We start from the raw sequence: 19,803 nt of genomic DNA on the forward strand, positions 1-19,803 counted from the left end.
GACGGCCGTGAGCGGATGTGTACTTACTCGGGAAAGACAGCGGAGAAGAATGGTGTTGCTCTCTTTGTGCATGAGCATGAAGTTCGGAGGTACCGACCGCCTTGGTCCGTGTCCTTGAGCCGTCCTGGAGCTGGCTATCGCGCATGTAGTAGGGATCCGCTACCGCGATGTGGCGGGGTCTTCTCTGCTGATCTTCATCTGAAGATTAATCGCGTATAGGCGGACCAAGTTATAGTCGAGCCGTTTCGAGTGAAATAGATTGAAGACGTCCTCGAACGCTATGAAGAAGATATCCGCGGGGTCTTCATTGACGAAGTTCGGTTCGACGGCACCTTGACCGAGAACACCGGGTAATTTGGATCCTTTTCTTTAAGAAGGACGCTCTCTTGATAATGAATAGAGTGCTGCAAAGGGAGCATTTGTCCACTTGCGAGGTGTTCCATGTCCGGAGGTATAGGTTTACCGGCTTCATGACACCGGGGCCAAGCCATCCGGTGTAGGTGGTACCATGTCGTCGGCCCGGATCCTCTTAGGAGCAGGCGGCGGCTCGAAGATGCGCCCTTCTTGGCTCCTCTCTTCCTTCCCTTCTTCACTTGACCTACCGGGGGTGCTTGTGGTGCTGATGGTGGTGCTCGGGTGCCGGGTGGTGCTTCCGAGGTTGCTGGGGTTGATTTGGGTGGATCCCCGATGATCGTCTTACGCAGCGTGTTAGGGCTGAAAACGGTAGCAGGCTTGACTTGAGGCTGGATTGCCAGCCTCGGAGGAGTGTCTTGAGAAAGACCCGTGAAGACCAGGCGCCGCTTCGTGGCCTTAGGGGGACGACTAAGTTGATCGCCGTGTGTGCGGGAAGGCTTGTTCATCCATAGGAGGCATGTACATATCTTGGCTGCATGCGCCGGTGTTGATGTAGGCATCGATGTCATCATCATCATCTACATCATTGCCATCAAGTGGCGCCATGTCCTGGACCTTAGGTGGTGGCGGTTGCGATGTCGCCGCTTGGCGTACCGTGCGTCTAGTAGGCGGTCGTTGCGGTAGCGCTCCCAACAACTGTTTGTAGCGTCCGGTGGTGACGGCGATCGTCGGTTCCTTCCGGGTGGCGGCGGCGACCGTCGGTTCCTTCAGGGTAGTGGGGCGGCGACCGCCGTTTCCTTAAGGGTGTCGTCGGCGTTGGCGATCTTGGGCCGGATGATAGGGGAGGTGGCGCCGGTGCTTCTCTTACAACTCGGAAGACCCCGGGCAGATACTGGTTCTTCGGCCATTTCATAAGCCATGAGGTGCAATCCCCAAGGGACAAAACCTCGCTTCTTCTCGTGCCCGGAGGTTGAAAGGGGGATGGCGTAGCGACATCCGACACTACCATTACCAACTTGACCTTCGCCACGTCTTCCGTCAATGTAGCGCCGTGCACACGCGGGAAGCCATGACAAAGCCGCTAGCAACTTCCACCAACTTGCCGCCGGGCTCCACCGTTTGCGAAGTATGCATTGTTCATCCTGAGTCGGGCGCCATGCTGGGCATCGTGAGATGGCAGTCACGAAAGGCATATATAGTTAAAGAAGATGACGCGAAGGAGTAACTAATGAGTTTACCTCCTTGATGGGCGTCGATCTCGGCTACCGTCGATACAAGAGGCGGCGGTTGGGGGCGTCGATGCGACTCGGCTGGAGCTGCGCGGCGGTGGAGCTGCGGCGCGCGTCCAGGTGAGTCCCGACGCCGGCGTCGGGTGGAGCGGCACCGTCGGCGACACGTGGAAGCTGAGGCTGCTGCCGCTGAGGCTGGGCACATGTATCGGCCCCACTTGACCTCCCGCATTCCAAGCGGCTAACCCCTCAATCAACCCAGTGGGGATGATCTGCCGGATCTTCTCGTCCAATAACTTGTTCATCATCTCCGTGTTCTCCACAGGCTTTTCGGCCACCAGCTTCTCTAGTGACTCCACCTTCTTCTTCAGCTCCTGAACCTCGGATTTATCCTTAGCCGATGACCTCCTCTCCAACTTTCTCGTCTTGGCATCCGATCCGTAGTACTCGGATAGCTTCATACTTGTGCCAAAGCCGGACACACGGCCAGCCGACGTCGGTGGCTTGTCTGGCTCCCTCCTTGTACTTGTTCATCGCCTGTTGGAAAGGCGTGTCCCACGTTCTTGGGTCACCGTTCTTGTCCAAGTCTTCCTCGTTGGCGTCTCCTTGCATTCCTATGATGCTCCTCTTGCCCCTCCTCACGACAACACGGCTAGAGCCTACGACGGATCGGTGATGAAGAAGCATTGGTCAACTTGGCTACCAGTACCCATGGCTCATTTTTCGCGGATGCGTTCTTCGATTTTGCATCGGGTATAACCATGGTTGTGAAATATCGGCCTTCTTTTCGACCTTCTTGGCCCATCTCACACGAAACATTGGCACCGTCTCTCCACAGCGTAATTGAGCTCCCATATCTCCTCGATCCTTCCAAAAAATCTTTCCTTGACATTAGTCTCGTCATCGGCGTATGACGAGCATAGTTACTCTCTGAGTTTTGATTTTCACTATTTCTGTCCTTTTCATCGGTTGTAGAATGCATGTAACCGTTGATGTCGTACCCCTGATAGGTCCCTTACGTTATGCGCGGGTCCCTGTGATAAGGTGTATATGAGTTTTTCATCTTCGGTAGAAGGCGTATTTCTACGTGCTTCAACCTGAGTTGAGTTTGCTTGAACCAACGCGTGAAGCTGGAGTTGTGCTTTTGGTTACGTCTCCCATCTTCCTCGGCCGGCCCATATCGATGTAATTCGCTCGACCATGCTTTTGTGCTCTTGCACGAAAGGTTCGGTCAGTTTTAAGTGTTGTAGCGCGACCCGGTGAGCCCTGTCAAAGTCAGTCGCGTCGATTTTCAATGCCGACATGGACTGAGCGGTAGCCCTCGCGGTGACCGACCTCAGCCGAGCCTCCCGAGGTGCGTCCCGGGTGGTAGACCAACATGATCCTCGTCGTCCTCGGTGCTTAGATAATTCTGGCGTAAGGAGATGCACTCGTAGGTTAGAAACCCCTTGGCCATGCTTGCGTCCGGGACGGGCCCTATTGCGAACGTATCCTTTCATGACACCGTCTACGCCTTTCGAAAGGCATCATGTTGTGGAGGAACGTTGGGCCGAGCTGCTTGATGTCTTCAACGACATGGAGAAGGAGATGGACGCATATATCACGAGAATGCAGGCGGGAAGTAAATCTCGAGCTCACATAGTATCACCACGATCTCATCCTGTAGCATCTTGAGCTGCCTCACGCCGATCGACTTCCTGGTGATAACGTCAAAAAAGTTGCATAGGCCAAACAGCGTATCACGGACGTGCTCGTCCATTATGCCTCGGATCGCAGCAGGAAGTATCTGCGTCATTAGCACGTGGCAATCGTGAGACTTCATCCCGGTGAACCTCTTCTTCGCTACGTCCGGATATCTGCTTATATTCCCCGAGTAACCGTGAGAACTTTCCTCCTAGGAGGCACACGAAAGCGCTCGAGCTCCTCCAGGACTCGTTGTGAAGCGAGCAGCGGGGAAGCTGCACCGCGTTCTTCTTAGCCCTTTACGGAGACGTTGAGTCCCTTCGTCGTCGATCATCATCATCATCATCATCGTCGGTATCGGGGCTTGAAGATCTTTCCTGATGCCAAAATGTTTAAGATCGTATCTTGCTTTCGGTCCATCCTTGGACTTCTACGAGTTGCAAAGAGTGCCAAGCGGACTCTCGGTAACGTTCTTCGTAATGTGCATGACATCGAGGTGCATGGGGCGTGTGGAGGACCTTCCGAGTACTCCAAGTCGTGGAAAACAGACCTCGCTTTCCATACACCGAGCAGCGGCTCAGCTCGGTCGCTTCTTTCCCGGCGCTGGGCACTCCTTCCAATTTTTCGGAAGATCATCGATTTCTGCGCCGCTCCTCGGGCGTGGGGGTCCATCGGGCTCATCTTTACCATTGAACAGATCACCGCGTTTTCTCCACGGGTGATCCAAGCGAAGCCACCTTCGAGCACACTAGGTAGACGGTTTTCGAGGACCCGGGATCCCTTGGTAGTTGTAGATGCGGGGTATCGTCCATGCACTTCACACGGCCGTTGAATCCGTGGCCCACCTGGGCGAGATACATATGCGTAACCGGGATAGTCCGTGACCGTCGTGATCAACGCGGCTCTCATATCGAAATAAGTTCTAGTGTAGGCGTCCCACGTACGGGGTGGCGTCTTCCACAACGTGTCTAACTCCTCTTTCGGCAGCCCGAGATACAAATGCATGTCGACACCTGGTTGTTTCGGCCCCTGAATGAGAATACTCGGGTGTATGTACCTTTGCTTGGTGCACGACCACGGGGTAGGTTGTAAGGCCATACAAACACGGGCCGGGTGCTATGCGTGCTACTACAGTTGCCGAACGGATTGAGTCCATCGGTGCTCATACCCGGCTGATGTTCCTTGCGTCGCCCGAACCTAGGGAAGGCGATGTCCAATGTTTGCCAGCATCCGGCGTACGAAGGGTGTGTCGGCATATAGCCCATCTCCGGATCTTCTTCGGGCTTCCGCCTTTCCTCGTGCCATTGCATGAGCTTTGCTTCCTTAGGGTCCACGAAATACCGCTGCTGAGACGGGGAGTGATAGGAAAGTACCATACCACCTTTCGAGGTACCTTCTTGTTCCCAACCTTGTACCGTCAGTGGCCACACACCGGACATGTGGTTCTGTCCTTGTACTCGCACCTATAAATCACACAATCATTAATGCGGCGTGGTATTTTTCGTGCGGTAGGTCAAGGGACACCACGACTTTCTTGGCCTCCTCGGTACTACTTGGCAATGTGTTCCCCTCCAGGAGAGCGATCGTGCCGAATTTTAAGCTCTTGCTTGAAGGCTGGAATCGGTCCACTTGTTCCGCGTCTTCATCTGCAGGTAATCAAGCGTTACATGCAAGCGCGTATCCTGCGGACGACACCCGGGAAAGATCGGAGTCATCCCGTCTTTCTCCATTTGCGACAGCTTGGCTCTCTCTCTAGCTTGCAACTCTATCGTTGCTCGTCTCCTGGAGGAGCAGATCTTGAACATGAGAGTCCCGCAAGGCCGAAGTTAGCGTGGTCGCGCCGGAATCTTCTTCTTCATCATGATGATGTTCTCCGCCGGCATCTTCTTCTTCATGATGATCTTCTCCGTCGACTTCTTCTTCATGATGATAGTCCCCGTCGGCATGATGATAGTCTTCTTCATGATGATAGTCGTCTCGCTCGACATGGTCTTCATGCGCACCATTTGATGGGGCCGGCCGCGCCTGGTTGTCTTGCATGAAACCGCGCCTCAGCAGGTGCTCCTCCAGTTGTCCGGAATCAGGGTTGATCCAGCGCTCGAGTTTGCATGATCGACACGGACATCTTATCTGGCGCCTATTGTTCCGAATCATGTCCTCCTTCGCGTCTATCTTGTATCTAGAGATTCGAGCGGAACTCATCGAGAGGACCATGCTTGCCTGCAAATGGTATACATAGAACAGGAAATTAGAACCGCACCAAATGCACACATGCATGGGCCGTACCTCTCCTCAAGGTATTACATGGAGTGGAAAAATTCGGCATGACCTCTCCTCAAGTAGGACATATGGGTAGTGCAAAACTTGCCGAAACGGAAATGAATCAACATTTCGGCAAACATCCATGCACCACACCGGCACACACACAAGCGCTTCACCGCAACAAGCATCCATACACCACGACGGCCACACAAGATCTACAAGCATATGCATGTCTCCTCCAAGCATATGTATGTCTCCTCCAACTACTCACCTTCTAGATTCGATACCGAGACGAGACCGCGATCGATGACTTCGAGAGGAGGAGAGAGTATGGAGAGCCTTCTCCTCAACTCCAATTAAGTATCAACCAAAGTAAAGTGTAATAAATACCCAAGCAAGTGAAAAGTGGAGTCAAAATGGTATGAGAGAGAAGGGGGGACGAGCTAGATGGAGGAAGAAGAATGGCTTGTGTAGTGTGGTAGGTGGGAGGGTTGCTCACTTTTGCTGTCTGAATCCGATTTGCTCAAGCAGCCTTGTGGCGCACCAACCACAGTTGCGCCACGCGAGAACAGATTATTTCTGTACGGCGCCGGCCGCGGTGCGCCACGGGTATCAACTCCTTCTGTGGCGCACGCGAATGCGGTGCGCCACGAGAATCACCTTATTTTTTTGTGGCGCATCGTCGCTCGTGCGCTCGCGTCGTACAGCAATTTCTGTGGCGCACCGAGGTTTGTGCCAGCCTATAGAAATTGTAAAGCCAATGATTGGGGGTGACGGGGTGTGGGGCACTCGCCAAGTTTTTGTGGCGCACGGTTTAGCAAGGTCAGCCCACAAATAAATTGAGTCTGGGTGGCGTAGGCGCACCGAGCTTCGTGCGCACAATGCGCCAGTTCTCGTGGCGCACCAAAAGCGGTGCGCCACGCTATTTTCTTGGCATTGAGGCTTCCTCCACTTCGATGGCTTTTCTATCTCTCGGAAAAAGTACATTCGGGATCTTCTTGCTCGTGCTTGCTCTTGGGGATGAGCGCACGGTCGATACTCCTATGGAGCTTAATGTTAAGCTTCGTCCTACGATGGTGATCCTCTTCCTGATCCCACCCGTTATCGACATCTTGTTGGGAGTCTTGTTTATCTTGCTGTCACTCGTCCTGATATTTCTTATCCTGTTCATATTCTGAGTCAGTTTGTCTCAGCTCCTACCACTGTTCACTATAGTCATCTCCTTCGCGTTCTTCGTTACCTTCGTGGCACGATCACTCGTCGCCTTTTCTTTCCCCGTTCCAGCTCTCTCCAGCTCCAGTGCTATTCGGATGCTACGTGGGCGAGTGATCCTACGGATCGTCGTTCACTTTACGCTTCTTGTGTGTTTCTTGGTGGTTCGCTTGTTGCTTGGAAGACGAAGAAACAGGTCGCGGTTTCCCGTTCGAGTGTTGAGGCTGAGTTGCGGGCTATGGCTTTGTTGATTGCTGAGGTGACTTGGTTACGGTGGTTGCTTGCAGATTTTGGGGTCTCGTTACGACACCCACTCCACTTTTGTCCGACGATACAGGTGCTATCGGTATTGCACGTGATCCGGTCAAGCATGAGCTGACCAAGCATATTGGTGTTGATGCTTTTTACACACGTGCTCGGGTGCAAGATGATGTTGTTGCGGTTCATTATGTGCCTTCAGATTTGCAGTTGGCGGATTTCTTTACGAAGGCCCAGACTCGAGCGCAGCATGATTTCTTACTCTCCAAACTCTGTGTTGTGGATCCACCATGAGTTTGAGGGGGGGTGTTAGATGTATATATCTATTGTAGTTTCCCCATATGTTAGGGGGCTTTTTGCATATGTGCACCTGTACATGTACTATATATTGTGGCCTTTGACCCCCTGGTAATACAACAAGCATATTCCCTAACAGCCGCGACCGCGGCTGGTGGTAGGAGCTCGCAGCGGCGCTGGAGTGGCGGCGGAAATGCACTGAGGAAGAGCTAGTGGCCTCCTGCTTGGATGTTATTTTGCCAGCGTTCACACATAGCCGCTACCGGCGACTTCCGGCGACAATCCCAAAGCTGTTGTTGGTGGCGACGTCTCCGAGCTCCTGCCACCGGCTACCTCTTTGACATGCTGCTACTGGCCACCTCCCCGACCAAGTACTGCTGGTAAGCTCTCTCTTCTCCTCCTCCATATACTCCGGCTAAAGTTTGTTTATTTTTGTTGTTGAATTGAATGTCTATATAGACGCAGGGAAAGCTGTTTGCCGTCTGCTATCCATCTATATATCCTAAAATTTAGGATTACATGGAATTTACATAATTCATCACACGATATATCACCAACTCATAATTCAGAGTTTAAGTAAAAAATAATAAATTTTGTGTGAATATTATACAACAAACAAATAAAGGCAACACATCTTAGAATTGAAAACAGAGTCTTGACACAATAAAATCATTGTTTCCTCCTCCTTGGAGTAAATTTTTTCTTGGATGCATTGGAACTTCAAGGCACATCAAAACTAGGTGTAGCCGGAGATGTAGTAGTTGTCACTGGTGGCGGTGATGCGCGAGCCTCGGTAGCCCCACCTTCGGCCATAGCCATAGCAAGTCTCCTACAAAATAAACATGATGTTAGAAGATAGATATTTTCCATGATTCTTTGCATATGAAAGCAAGCAGAAGGATTACCTCCTCGTAACAGGCACATGGCTGTCACGAAGACTAGGAGGCAATGTGATTGTATCTCTTTTAGGTGTCCCAATAGCAGCTGAAAATACCTCTTGCTCAATCACCTCTATAGATAGTTGATCCTCATCTTTAAGATTTTTTGCCCTTTTTACTGTTTCAATGCACAAGACATTAGAAATAAGAGAGTAATATAGATGTGATACTAATATATACAAATGTTACCTTTCTCTAGGCCCATTTTCTTCACATGTTGCTTTTCTATGCCCCAACTGTCCACATTGTTTAATTTGCATCTATTTGTGGTGCCAAATTTCTTTTTCTCTTTTGCATTATCGCCGCCGTCCTTCTTTTGTCCTTTGCCATCTACCTTTTTCTTCCCTTTACTGCTAACACCACCATCTTCAACACAACCTTTGATTCTCAGTTTCCTCTGCCTCCCAATGGGTCTTTTTGAAATTGGTGGCACCATCTCTCAAAATCTAGAGTAACCTGAGGCCACTGAGACTTGTCTGTGATGGGTTCAATCTCTCTAGCATAAGCTGCCCGGAACATGCTCACTGAGTAGTAGTCATGCACATATGGATGAAAGTTGGTATTCGCGGTCCCTATAAGGAAAGCAAGTGCATGATCGCAAGGCTTTCCAGTGTACTGCCATTCTAGGCAAGTGCACTCACGACTGCCTATCTTCACAACATGCCTAAGGTTATTTTTGTTGGTGTCCTTAACCTCACAACTTTCTCCTGTTGATCTTCCAACTTCCAAATGACCAAGTTCTCTAGTCATATTATTTATCTGTTGAATGATAGCAGGTAGTATAATTCCACGGAGCAATTTCCCAACCTCTCTCCGCCTATGGAAAAGCTTCATGATTTTCTCTCTTACTGAGTCTCCTAGCTCATCTGGGGGAAGGTCCTTCGTTCCTCTGATCCAGCTCTATATTGAAACTCTCTACTAGATTATTGTGAATGTAATCATATTTTATTTCCGTGTTGAAGTCGCACCTCATCCACTTTAACTTATGATAAGTACTCAAGTAAGTAGCTACCTTAGGTTTAGATTCCAATATCTTGGCCATATGGCAGTTAAATGTTTCTATACGGCAAGCCTTGGCTGCTGGCCACATCCGACCAAACACATCTCCATGAAACTTTTTTTTTTGAAATTCCCCATTAGATGCCTAAAGCACTTCCTTTGCTCTGCTTGGGGAAAATCTTTTTTAACTGCATTCTCTAGCCCTTTGCATGCATCTGTACAAATAGCTAGATTGTGAAGATGTCCTATAGCCCTATGCAATTGTTGCATAAACCAAGTCCACTTATCCTCGGTTTCTGATGAAAAAAATCCAAATGCCAAAGGAAATATCCAGTTATGTCCATCTTGTGTTGTACATGCTCCTAACTGACTATTCCACTTTCCGTTCATAAATGTTGAGTCTATACTAACATATGGTTTACAACCATTCAAAAAGCTGTCAATACATTAATATACTTGATAGGGTCCAATGTTAACTCCTCACGTCAACTGGAACTAGTTTTGTTGGGGCACGTGTGATTACTAGAATAATCCATAATTATATATTATGATAGATATTAACTTAGTATTATAGTCTTCATATATTTGTATATATAATCGTTCAAACATAGAAGTAATAACTCGTGACAAAATTTGTATGCTTGACAACGAAATTTCAAACAGACTATTTTCATTCAATTGGAGGTAGTGTGCTACTGTTAGACTACTCATAGCTAGTAACATTAACAACGTGCAATACCAACTAAGCAATTTGATGACATGATATATCATTAATTGAGAAAAGGAAGAGTAGTGGTAACTATGTTACCATCACATCACACATTCTAAGGGCATGTACAATGGTAGGGAAGGCACGTCTTCTCTTAGCAGTCCATGTCATCTAGAGATGATGATAAATATAATCGATACATTGCATTATCTCTTATTGTCATTCCTTGCAATAAATAATAATTAATTATTTTTAGTAGAAAATTATGTGACTAAGGGAAGACAAATCGTACAATGGGAAAAATAGCATTCTCTTATTTCATAAGAGATCATCCCTTAGCTAAAGGAAGACAACCTTCTCTCTCTTCATTCTCTCCCCTCCAACTAAGCAAAAATCTAACATGACAAGTGTAAGGGAAGGCTGACACCACCCCATTGTACGTGCCCTAATGAATAATAGCTCTACAAAGTAATAAATATGGCATTCTACGTTACTATATCTATGATACTATCCACTATAAAGGTAGTAACATGTGCATGGTACTACCTAATGTTACTCTCCATTATGACTAGTCTTAGTAAGCATGGCATAGCTTAGTTTGCATCTTGTTCTAGCTGAAAATTAACCACCGAACAAACTGATCGTCGTCTCTTCTCCAGTTCAACCCGGACAACAAAAGACATTATATGTCGGAAATCGGTTCTTGTTCATCTATAGATTGTCAAATTTTGTAATGTTTGACCACCAAAAATTTCACTCGGAGGCAGTATCTGATTTCTACTTCTGATGAAGAAGTTTAGATTTATGTTGTTTATGTTCTAGCTCAAAAGTGACAACTAATCGTCATCCAGTTCAACCCAGCGGCCACCCACAAGGCCAGAAATGGCCGAGGGCAAAACCGCAGCAACGATCATTTCAGTTGGAGGAATCTCTCTTCTCCCGCCTATTCTTAGCCCCTCTGTCGCCGCGACCCTTTTCTCCCCACCACCTCCTCGATCCCTCCCTTCCCTTGCCCATGCGCATGCAAAACGACGTAGCCGCCTAGCCTCGCCTGAGCTCGCGCGTCCTCCCCCGCCACACGCACGTACGTGCGGTCACGACCGCGCCACCGCCGTACCCGCGGGCGCGCGCAAGATCGAAAGCCCGGCCGTACGTGGTCGAACGAACGAGCCAATCCCTCCCGGCACGCACGCACGTCGATCGCCGCCGCTGGCCCCATGGCGCGGCTGCGGCCGCCCGGACATTTCTACATCGCCGTCGTCGTCATCATCTCCGTCGCCGCCGTGGTCGCGTCCGCGGACGACGGGGGCAAAACGGAGGGCGACGTGCTGGTGGCGTTCCGCGACACGCTGCGCGCCGCCGACGGCTCGCCACCGGGCCCGCTCCGCTCGTGGGGCACGCCCGGCCCGTGCAACGGCAACCACTCCTCCTGGTACGGCGTCTCCTGCCACGGCAACGGCAGCGTGCAGGGGCTCCAGCTCGAGCGCCTCGGCCTCGCCGGCGGCGCCCCGGAGATGGGCTCCCTCTCGGTGCTCCCCGGCCTCCGGGTCATCAGTCTCTCCGACAACGCGCTCACGGGGCCCTTCCCCAACGTGTCCCAACTGGGCGTGCTCAAGATGCTCTACCTGTCACGGAACAAGTTCTCCGGCGTGATCCCCGTCGACGCCTTCATGCACATGCGCGGCCTCCGGAAGCTCTACCTCACTTCCAACGACTTCTCCGGGCCTGTGCCGAGCTCCATCACGTCGCCGAGGCTGCTGGAGCTGTCGCTTGCGCACAATAAGTTCGACGGCCCGCTCCCGGACTTCTCCCAGCCGGAGTTGAGGTTCGTCGACGTCTCCGAAAACAACCTCTCCGGCCCCATCCCCGCCGGCCTCAGCCGCTTCAATGCCAGCATGTTCCAAGGTACTAATAGGCAGATCCAAATCTATCCTTTGCTGTACTATCTTTTGACCGAATCGAAAGTGTGCATGAATCGAGTGTGCGTTCTTGATCGTGAATTGATTCGGGAAAAGTGTGCGTTTCTCCGCAGGCAACAAACTCCTGTGCGGCAAGCCGCTGGACGCGGTCTGCGACCCCGCGTTGTCGCCCGATGACGGCATGTCCCCGTTCGTGAAGATCGCCATCGCGCTCATCATCGTCGGCGTGCTGCTCGCCGTCGGGGGCATCGCCACGGGCGTCCTCGGCCGCCGGCGACGGAGGAAGCGACGCGCGAAGCGGACCGACGGATCCGTGACCCTCCCCAACGGCGAGCAGACGCCGTCCAACCCGGTTCTGGAGACAGCGCCGTGCGTCGCCATGAGCCAGGCCGCCCCCGTCGCCGCGTCGGCGAAGCGTGGAGGGCGGCGCGACGAGCACGGGCGGCTGGTGTTCATCAGTGAGAGCCGCGTGAGGTTCGAGATCGAGGACCTGCTGCGCGCGTCCGCCGAGGTGCTCGGCAGTGGCAACTTCGGGTCCTCGTACAAGGCGACGCTGTTAGAGGGCTCCTCGGTGGTGGTGAAGCGGTTCAAGGACATGAACGGCGTCGGGCGTGAGGACTTCTCGGAACACATGCGTCGCCTCGGCCGCCTCGACCACCCCAACCTCATCCCGCTCGTAGCCTACCTCTACAAGAAGGAGGAGAAGCTCCTCATCACCGACTACATGTGCAACGGCAGCCTCGCCAATCTCCTCCATGGTACGTCGTGGCTTGTTCTTGCAAATAATCATCGTGACAGATCGTACATGTCCAATGTAATTAAGCTGATCGAGATCTGTTGTGAACTTGCGATTGATGTGCAGGGGGTCGAGGAAAGGCGTTGGACTGGGGGAAGAGGCTGGGGATCATCAAGGGTACGGCAAGGGGGCTGGCGCACTTGTACGACGAGCTGCCGATGCTGACGGTGCCGCACGGGCACCTCAAGTCGTCCAACGTGCTCCTCGACGCCGACTTCCGGCCGGCATTGTCGGACTACGCGCTGGTGCCGGTGCTGACGGCGACGCACGCGAAGCAGGTGATGATGGCGTACAAGGCGCCCGAGTGCGTGGAGGCGCACGGGAAGCCGTCCAAGAAGAGCGACGTGTGGAGCCTCGGGATCCTCATCCTCGAGATTCTCACGGGGAAGTTCCCGGCCAACTACCTCCGGCAGGGGAGCAAGGGCACCACCGACCTCGCCGGGTGGGTGAACTCCGTCGTCACGGAGGAGCGCACGGGGGAGGTGTTCGACAAGGACATGTCAGTGGCGGGCGAGGATGCCGATAGCGAGATGCTCAAGCTGCTCCAGGTCGGGCTGGCGTGCTGCGAGGCCGACGTGGACAAGAGATTGGACCTCAAGGCCGCCGTCACCGGAATCGAGGAGGTCAGGGAGCCGGAGCCTGCATCGACGAGCCAAGGCGAATCGAAATCATAACTAACCAAAAGTTCAAATCAACTCACACACTGATAAAATCAGATCGAACTCAGACAATGGATTATCGATACAACATGCACTGCGTTGCATTGCATTGCATCTGGTGGAACTCTGAGGCGTGAGCGGGAATGCCGGATGGTTTGGTGCCCTTAACTCGATGTATTAATCATCCACCCCTGGTGATGAACATACGCACATTTGAGCCGGGATGGTTAGTACTAGGGGTTTTGCGATGGAATGGAATTCATGACAAATTTCGAGCAAACATGTAAATTAAATCGGTTTAGCATGATTTGATGTTAAAAGATGAGGAAGAATGTGGGCCATGTTACGTTAGTGTGTAGTAGAGAGACTACATTTATTCTTGTTTATTTATTCTTATATTTTCCATCTATGTAGAAGTTGGTTGTATATTCTTTTGTATTTTTTTTCCATACACACACATACGATGATTCAAGATACCCCGCAAATTTTATCGGCTAAGAATGCGATCTTGACAGCCCCCTTTTCAGAAGAGGAGGTGTACGATGCAATCTCGCAGATGGAACTTAATAAAGCTCCTGATCCGGATGGTTTTCCGACGGAGTTTTATCAAAAATTCTGGGAAGTAATAAAGAAGGACTTGATGGCGCTATTCATTCAGTTTAGTAAAGGGGATTTACCTCTTTACAAACTTAATTTTGGCGTAATCACGTTACTTCCGAAGAAAGAAGATGTAGTCCAAATACAACAATATAGACATATTTGTTTGTTAAATGTATGTTTCAAAATATTTAATAAGGTTGGTACTAATAGAATAACGGGGATTACCCCAAGAATTATAAAACCAACACAATCTGCTTTTATGCCGGGTAGAAACATTTTTGGAAGGGGTGGTCATTCTTCATGAAACAATTCATGAGTTACATAGTAAGAAAATGGATGGGGTTTTGTTTAAAATTGATTTCGGAAAAGCATATGACAAAGTGAATGGCCCTTTTTGCAACAAACATTGAGAATGAAAGGTTTTACTCCAGAGTGGAGTAGACTAGTTCGGCAGTTTGTTCAAGGGGGAGTGTTGGTGTCAAGGTAAATGATGACATTGGTCATTATTTTCAGACAAAAAAGGGCTGCGTCAAGGGGATCCTCTATCTCCAATGCTTTGTAATATTGTAGTGGATATGCTTGCCATCTTAATTGACCGGGCAAAAGAAGATGGTCAAGTAGGAGGACTTATCCCGCATCTTGTTGAGGGTGGTATCTCTATATTACAATATGCTGATGACACGATCCTTTATTTAGAGCATGATTTACAAAAGGCGGTTAATATGAAATTAATTTTATGTTTGTTTAAAGAGCTGTCGGGACTTAAAATTAATTTCCATAAAAGTGAGATTTTTTGTTTTGGAAATGCCAAGGAAGAGGAGGATCAATATAGACAGATCTTTGGATGTGACGTTGGCTCACTTCCCTTTAGATACTTGGGTATCCCAATTCATTATAGAAAACTCAGGAATTCTGATTGGTATCCGGTGTAAACCCGATTTGAGAACAAGTTGGGATGCTGGAAAGGGAAATTACTATCTTATGGGGATAGATTAGTCCTTATCAATTCAGTTTTAACTAGTTTACCAATTTTTATGTCGTCCTTCCTACAAATACCCGTTGGGGTGAGGAAACGATTGGACTTTTATAGATCTAGATTTTTTTTGGCAGTCTGATGAACAAAAAAAGAAATATAGACTCACGAAATGTAATATTGTCTATAGACCTAAAGATCAATGGGGTTTAGGTATTGAGGTGCTCGAAATTAAGAATATATGTTTATTAAGCAAATGGCTTTTTAAACTTCTTAATGAGGATGGAGTGTGGCAAGAATTGCTACATGCCAAATACTTAAGACATAAGACCGTTTCTGAGATCCAGGTTAAGCCTACCGATTCGCCCTTCTGGAAGGGGTTGATCTCGGGGTTAAGGATGATTTCTTTTCTAGAGGTTTTTTCAAGGTGGGTGATGGAACGAATACCTGTTTCTGGGAAGATATATGGCTAGGAAAAGTTTCTTTAGCTCAACAATATCCGTCTTTGTATAATATTGTGCATCATAAAAATGTAACAGTGGCTCATGTGTTACCTCAAACCCCTCTGAATATTAGTTTTAGACGGGTGTTGAATGGTAACAAATGGACCTCTTGGTTACAATTGTGTCGCAAATTAATGATGATAAATTTGAATGAAGAAAAGGATCTTTTTGTCACCAAATGGATTGTTTACTGTCAAATTTATGTATGAGGATCTTATGACTGACCATACCCCATTTTTGCGAAAGTATCTCTGGAAGGTTAAAATTCCTCTCAAGATAAAGATTTTCATGTGGTTTCTGAGTAATAAGGTTATGTTAACTACAGATAATCTAGCTAAACGACATTGGAATGGGTGCACGAAATGTGTTTTTTCTGGAGACAAGGAAACTATTTACCACCTTTTCTTTGAGTGTCCTTTAGCTAAGCTACTTTGGCATATCGTTAATTTCACATACGATCTACCACCTCCAACCAATACTACTAATATGTTTGGTAATTGGTTGAATGGAGTAGATATACAAAGGCTTTTATCCGGATTGGTGTCTCGGCCTTATGTTGGTCTATATGGAAAGTCAGAAATGATATTATCTTTAACAAAACAAAATCTTTTCATTTCTTGCAGGTTATCCATATGGTGTCTCATTGGGTTCAGCTTTGGGCCCTCCCGTCGCCGGAGGGACAGCGGGATGCTATGGTTTCTTGATGCACACAGCTCCAGATGATCGCTCGGGATATTTGGTGCCTGGTTGGCTGGCATTATACTAGGATATTGCTTTGATGTGTACCCAGAATAGTTCATGCTTTTTTCGCTGGTTGATTTTTGTATCAATTCTGGGCGATGCTTGAGTTGTAATACAATACTAAATTTGAATCTTTTTAATAAAAGGCAGTGTGCATCATCATGATGCATAAGCTGGGGTCATATCCCCATTTCGAAAAAATATATTCTTTTGTATTATATTATACGGATCCTTTATAGTATGATTAACTAGGTAGATTAGAGCATCTCTAGCAGATCACGTAATCTAACCCTAAAAACTATTATGAAATACATGTCCGAGAAGGGGAATATCTGTGTTGTCATCCACGAGGAGCTCGCTGGCATCAACGACCGGAGCTCACCAACAAGAACGGCGGTGGGGTCTGCAAATAGGTCAAGGCGGGCAGTTACTATTTTTCCTTTTTTGTAATATTTAGCGGCGGCATGCCGCAAAAGGGATACACAACGAAAAAGATAAATACTGGCAGTGTTGTTGCCTGTATGCCACCGATAGAAATTATCAGTGGCGCTATACCAGCGGCGTGCCACATGCATGTCGCTAAACGTGCCGCCGTAAAGGGATACACAACAAAAAAAAAGATAAATACTGGTGGTGGTGTTACCTGTACGCCACCGGTAGCAATTATCAGCGATGTTATACCAGCAGTGTGCCACATGCATGCCGCTAAAGCCTATTTTGGTACGTCGCGGGTAGGATTTTACCTAGTAGTGAACACCATTGAAACTCTTGGGCTAAATGATGATCTTTCCCTTGATCTCGGTTGCATTTTATACGAGCGAGGAAAGTCCCACCACGGGCAAAGAAGAGGAGGTAGCGATTGGAGTATTACTCATAAAGTATATATCTCTAATATTGTTAGCAGTCCTCCTTAATCACAACCTTGTGAGTGGTTGACGTTACGCTTGAACTCATCAAGATCCTTGACTGGCAGTGCCTTTGTAAAACCATCTCCAAGTTAATCTTTGCTAGAGATAAACTTGATGTCTAGCATTTTACTTGCAACTCTTGCTCTGATAAAATGATAACCAATCTCAATGTGTTCAGTCCTTACATGAAAGTCAGGATTTGGAAATAAATAGGTGGCACCTAAGTTGTTGCACCATAAGCATGGTTTTTCCTTTAATGAGACACCCAGTTCTCCAAGAAGGGCTTCAACTCAGATGTGGCATTGGCTAGAGCTTTATACTCAGCTTCAGTACTTGACCTTGAAACTATGGCTTGTTTTCTGGCAATCCATGAGACCAACTTTAGCCAAAGAAATATAGCAAAACCTCATGTAGATCTTCTATCATCAAGACAACCCGTCCAATCTGCATTAGAAAAATCACTAAGCATGATGGAAGAGGACTTTTGAAAAGTAAGCACAACATTCGGACTACCCTGAACATATCTCAAAATTCTCTTAGCAGTTGTCTAGTGAGAGATTGTTGGATCATGTAAATACTTACAAACCTTATTGAATGAGAATGTAATATCAGAGTGTGCCAATGTCAAATATTATAAGGCGGCCACAATGCTTCTATATTCAGTATTGTCATCAGGGGTAAGACCCTCAGGAAGAGATAACATTTCATTGGAAGATAAGGGTGTAGGAGATGAAGTACACTTTTTCATACCAACATTTGTAAGTAAATCAGTAGCATATTTTATTTAGTGAGAAGAAAACCATCATTAATCTTCTTTACCTCAATGCCGAAGAAGAAGTGTAGATCTCCGAAATACTTTTGAATGTTTGCGGGCACCATGTTTTTTTTTACCATATTATAGATTTTTTTTTTACCATGGGGCACCATGTTTTTATTTACCTTTGATTGTTTTTAGTTTTTCCTATGCACTCTTGCAGTAGAAAGAGAGTTTATTTTTAGTTATCTCTCTGGTCATTTAAATAAAGTACCAAGTTTAACTTATTTCGATGTCTTAAAGTTGTGAAACATAAGAGAAGTTGCTGATTTCTGCATGCTATATTTTAGTGCATAATTTTTGTACTTTGTTTGGTAGCTCCTAAAATCACGAAAAATTCACCGAAGCTGCAACTTTTCATCCTCTATAAACCTGAAATTGGAAAAAATTCTTGACATGTATAAGTGGTCGAATTCAACTTTTTTCTGCTGCAACTAAGAATCTGGATAGATTCTACCTATTAGTGTTTGAGTCATTACTTTGTGTCCCAAAATGATTTTCCATGAATCTTTTGATATGCTAGGAATGTGTAGGACACTATATTCTTTCTGGAACATTAATGATTTTTTTCTTTGGATTATATTGTACCAATCATCCTATTCTTGTACAACTAATGTCATCCCATAGAAAAGAAATGGGAGAAAGTTTTGTGTTGAAGTTTTTTCACATGGAATGGAGGAACACCACACTAAGAGCTATCCAAAAATGGTGAAGACCATAAGCTTGGGGATGCCCAAGGAACCCCACGGGACCTACTTAAACTCTTGGTTTGCAAACATCTAAACTTTTATTTTTTGCGCAACATGGAATGATCGCATAAACTTGGAGCATCTTTGTTAGTGTAATGTCTAATTTCGTTTGTAAATAAATGAGACCACCATGACAGATATTCTTTCATGCTTAGGAAAGAGCTACTGAAATAAACTATGACACGAATGAGATCCTTGATTAAAAGAAGTTGTATGCAATAAAGAGAAAAGGGAATGACAACAAAAAAGCTTAAATCCGAAGTTATGCTTAGTGTCGCTAGTTTCAAATACTTTCATGAATAATATTTTGCTACTGCCTTATATAGTTCTACCTTTTGCTCATATACATGAATGTTTAATACTAAGGAGTCTTGTTGATAATAAATGATTGGCACTATGGACACTATGGCATGCTTCTAGATCTTTTTGCTAGCCTAAACATTCTCAAAACAAGCTAAGACTTGTTTCCAAATACCTCAAACTAAACACCCACCATACCTACCTATGTGACACTTTTCTACTACAAGTATAATATGTGTGCTATGCCTCCAAATACTTCAAAATATCTCTTTTGTGTAGTTTTAAGCTCAAGAAAAAGAAAGGTATGTGGTGGTACCACTATAGACATTTATGTGGTTGACATCTTCTCTTTCTTAATAGATGGTCCCATTTTGCTGATCCCACAGCGAGCCACGTCACCTCATTAAAAAATTCACCTTTCTCTCATTGTTCCTAAGTGTAGCCAACATTTTTACTTCCTAGACCGGACACGGCAGGACTCTCGAGCCGAACGAGAGCAGTTTCACCCACGGCAGGAGCGGAACGACCGGACCTTCGTCGCCAAAACCACGCACCTCCACCAGATGGGCCGACCGATGTTTCCGCGTGCATGGATTTCCCTCGAAGCCACTTCATGGGCTGGATACATGGGCTAGACTTTGTGGACTGGACGTCGCTTCGCGACTCGCAGGTCGTTCGTCCTGAAAGGAGCAGTCCCCGACTTGCCGTTCGTCTTCGGGCACTGAATCTCCGCCGCCGCGACGTACGACCTTCTCGCAACAAATGCTCCCACCGCGACATGCGCATATCTCACTAACCGTGCAGCAACTCTTCTCCGTTTTCCACTTTTGTTGCCATTTATTCTTCTCGATTTACTGCACACCTCCGCCCATCTTCTTCAAATACGGTCCAGCTCCTCAT

The 19,803-nt window shown here is 47.6% G+C and overlaps 1 protein-coding gene across 1 annotated transcript; it reads left to right on the forward strand.

Annotated features, from left to right (window-relative positions):
• The first annotated feature begins 12,041 nt into the window (after positions 1-12,041).
• On the forward strand, positions 12,042-13,330 carry LOC124686525 (pollen receptor-like kinase 5). The gene is made up of 2 exons (XM_047220456.1): positions 12,042-12,618; positions 12,723-13,330. Exons 1-2 carry the CDS (start codon positions 12,042-12,044, stop codon positions 13,328-13,330), a joined length of 1,185 nt encoding a protein of 394 aa, XP_047076412.1.
• The last annotated feature ends 6,473 nt before the right edge of the window (positions 13,331-19,803 follow it).

This window comes from Lolium rigidum, chromosome 2, assembly GCF_022539505.1.
Source record: "Lolium rigidum isolate FL_2022 chromosome 2, APGP_CSIRO_Lrig_0.1, whole genome shotgun sequence".
NCBI classification, from domain to species: domain Eukaryota; kingdom Viridiplantae; phylum Streptophyta; class Magnoliopsida; order Poales; family Poaceae; genus Lolium; species Lolium rigidum.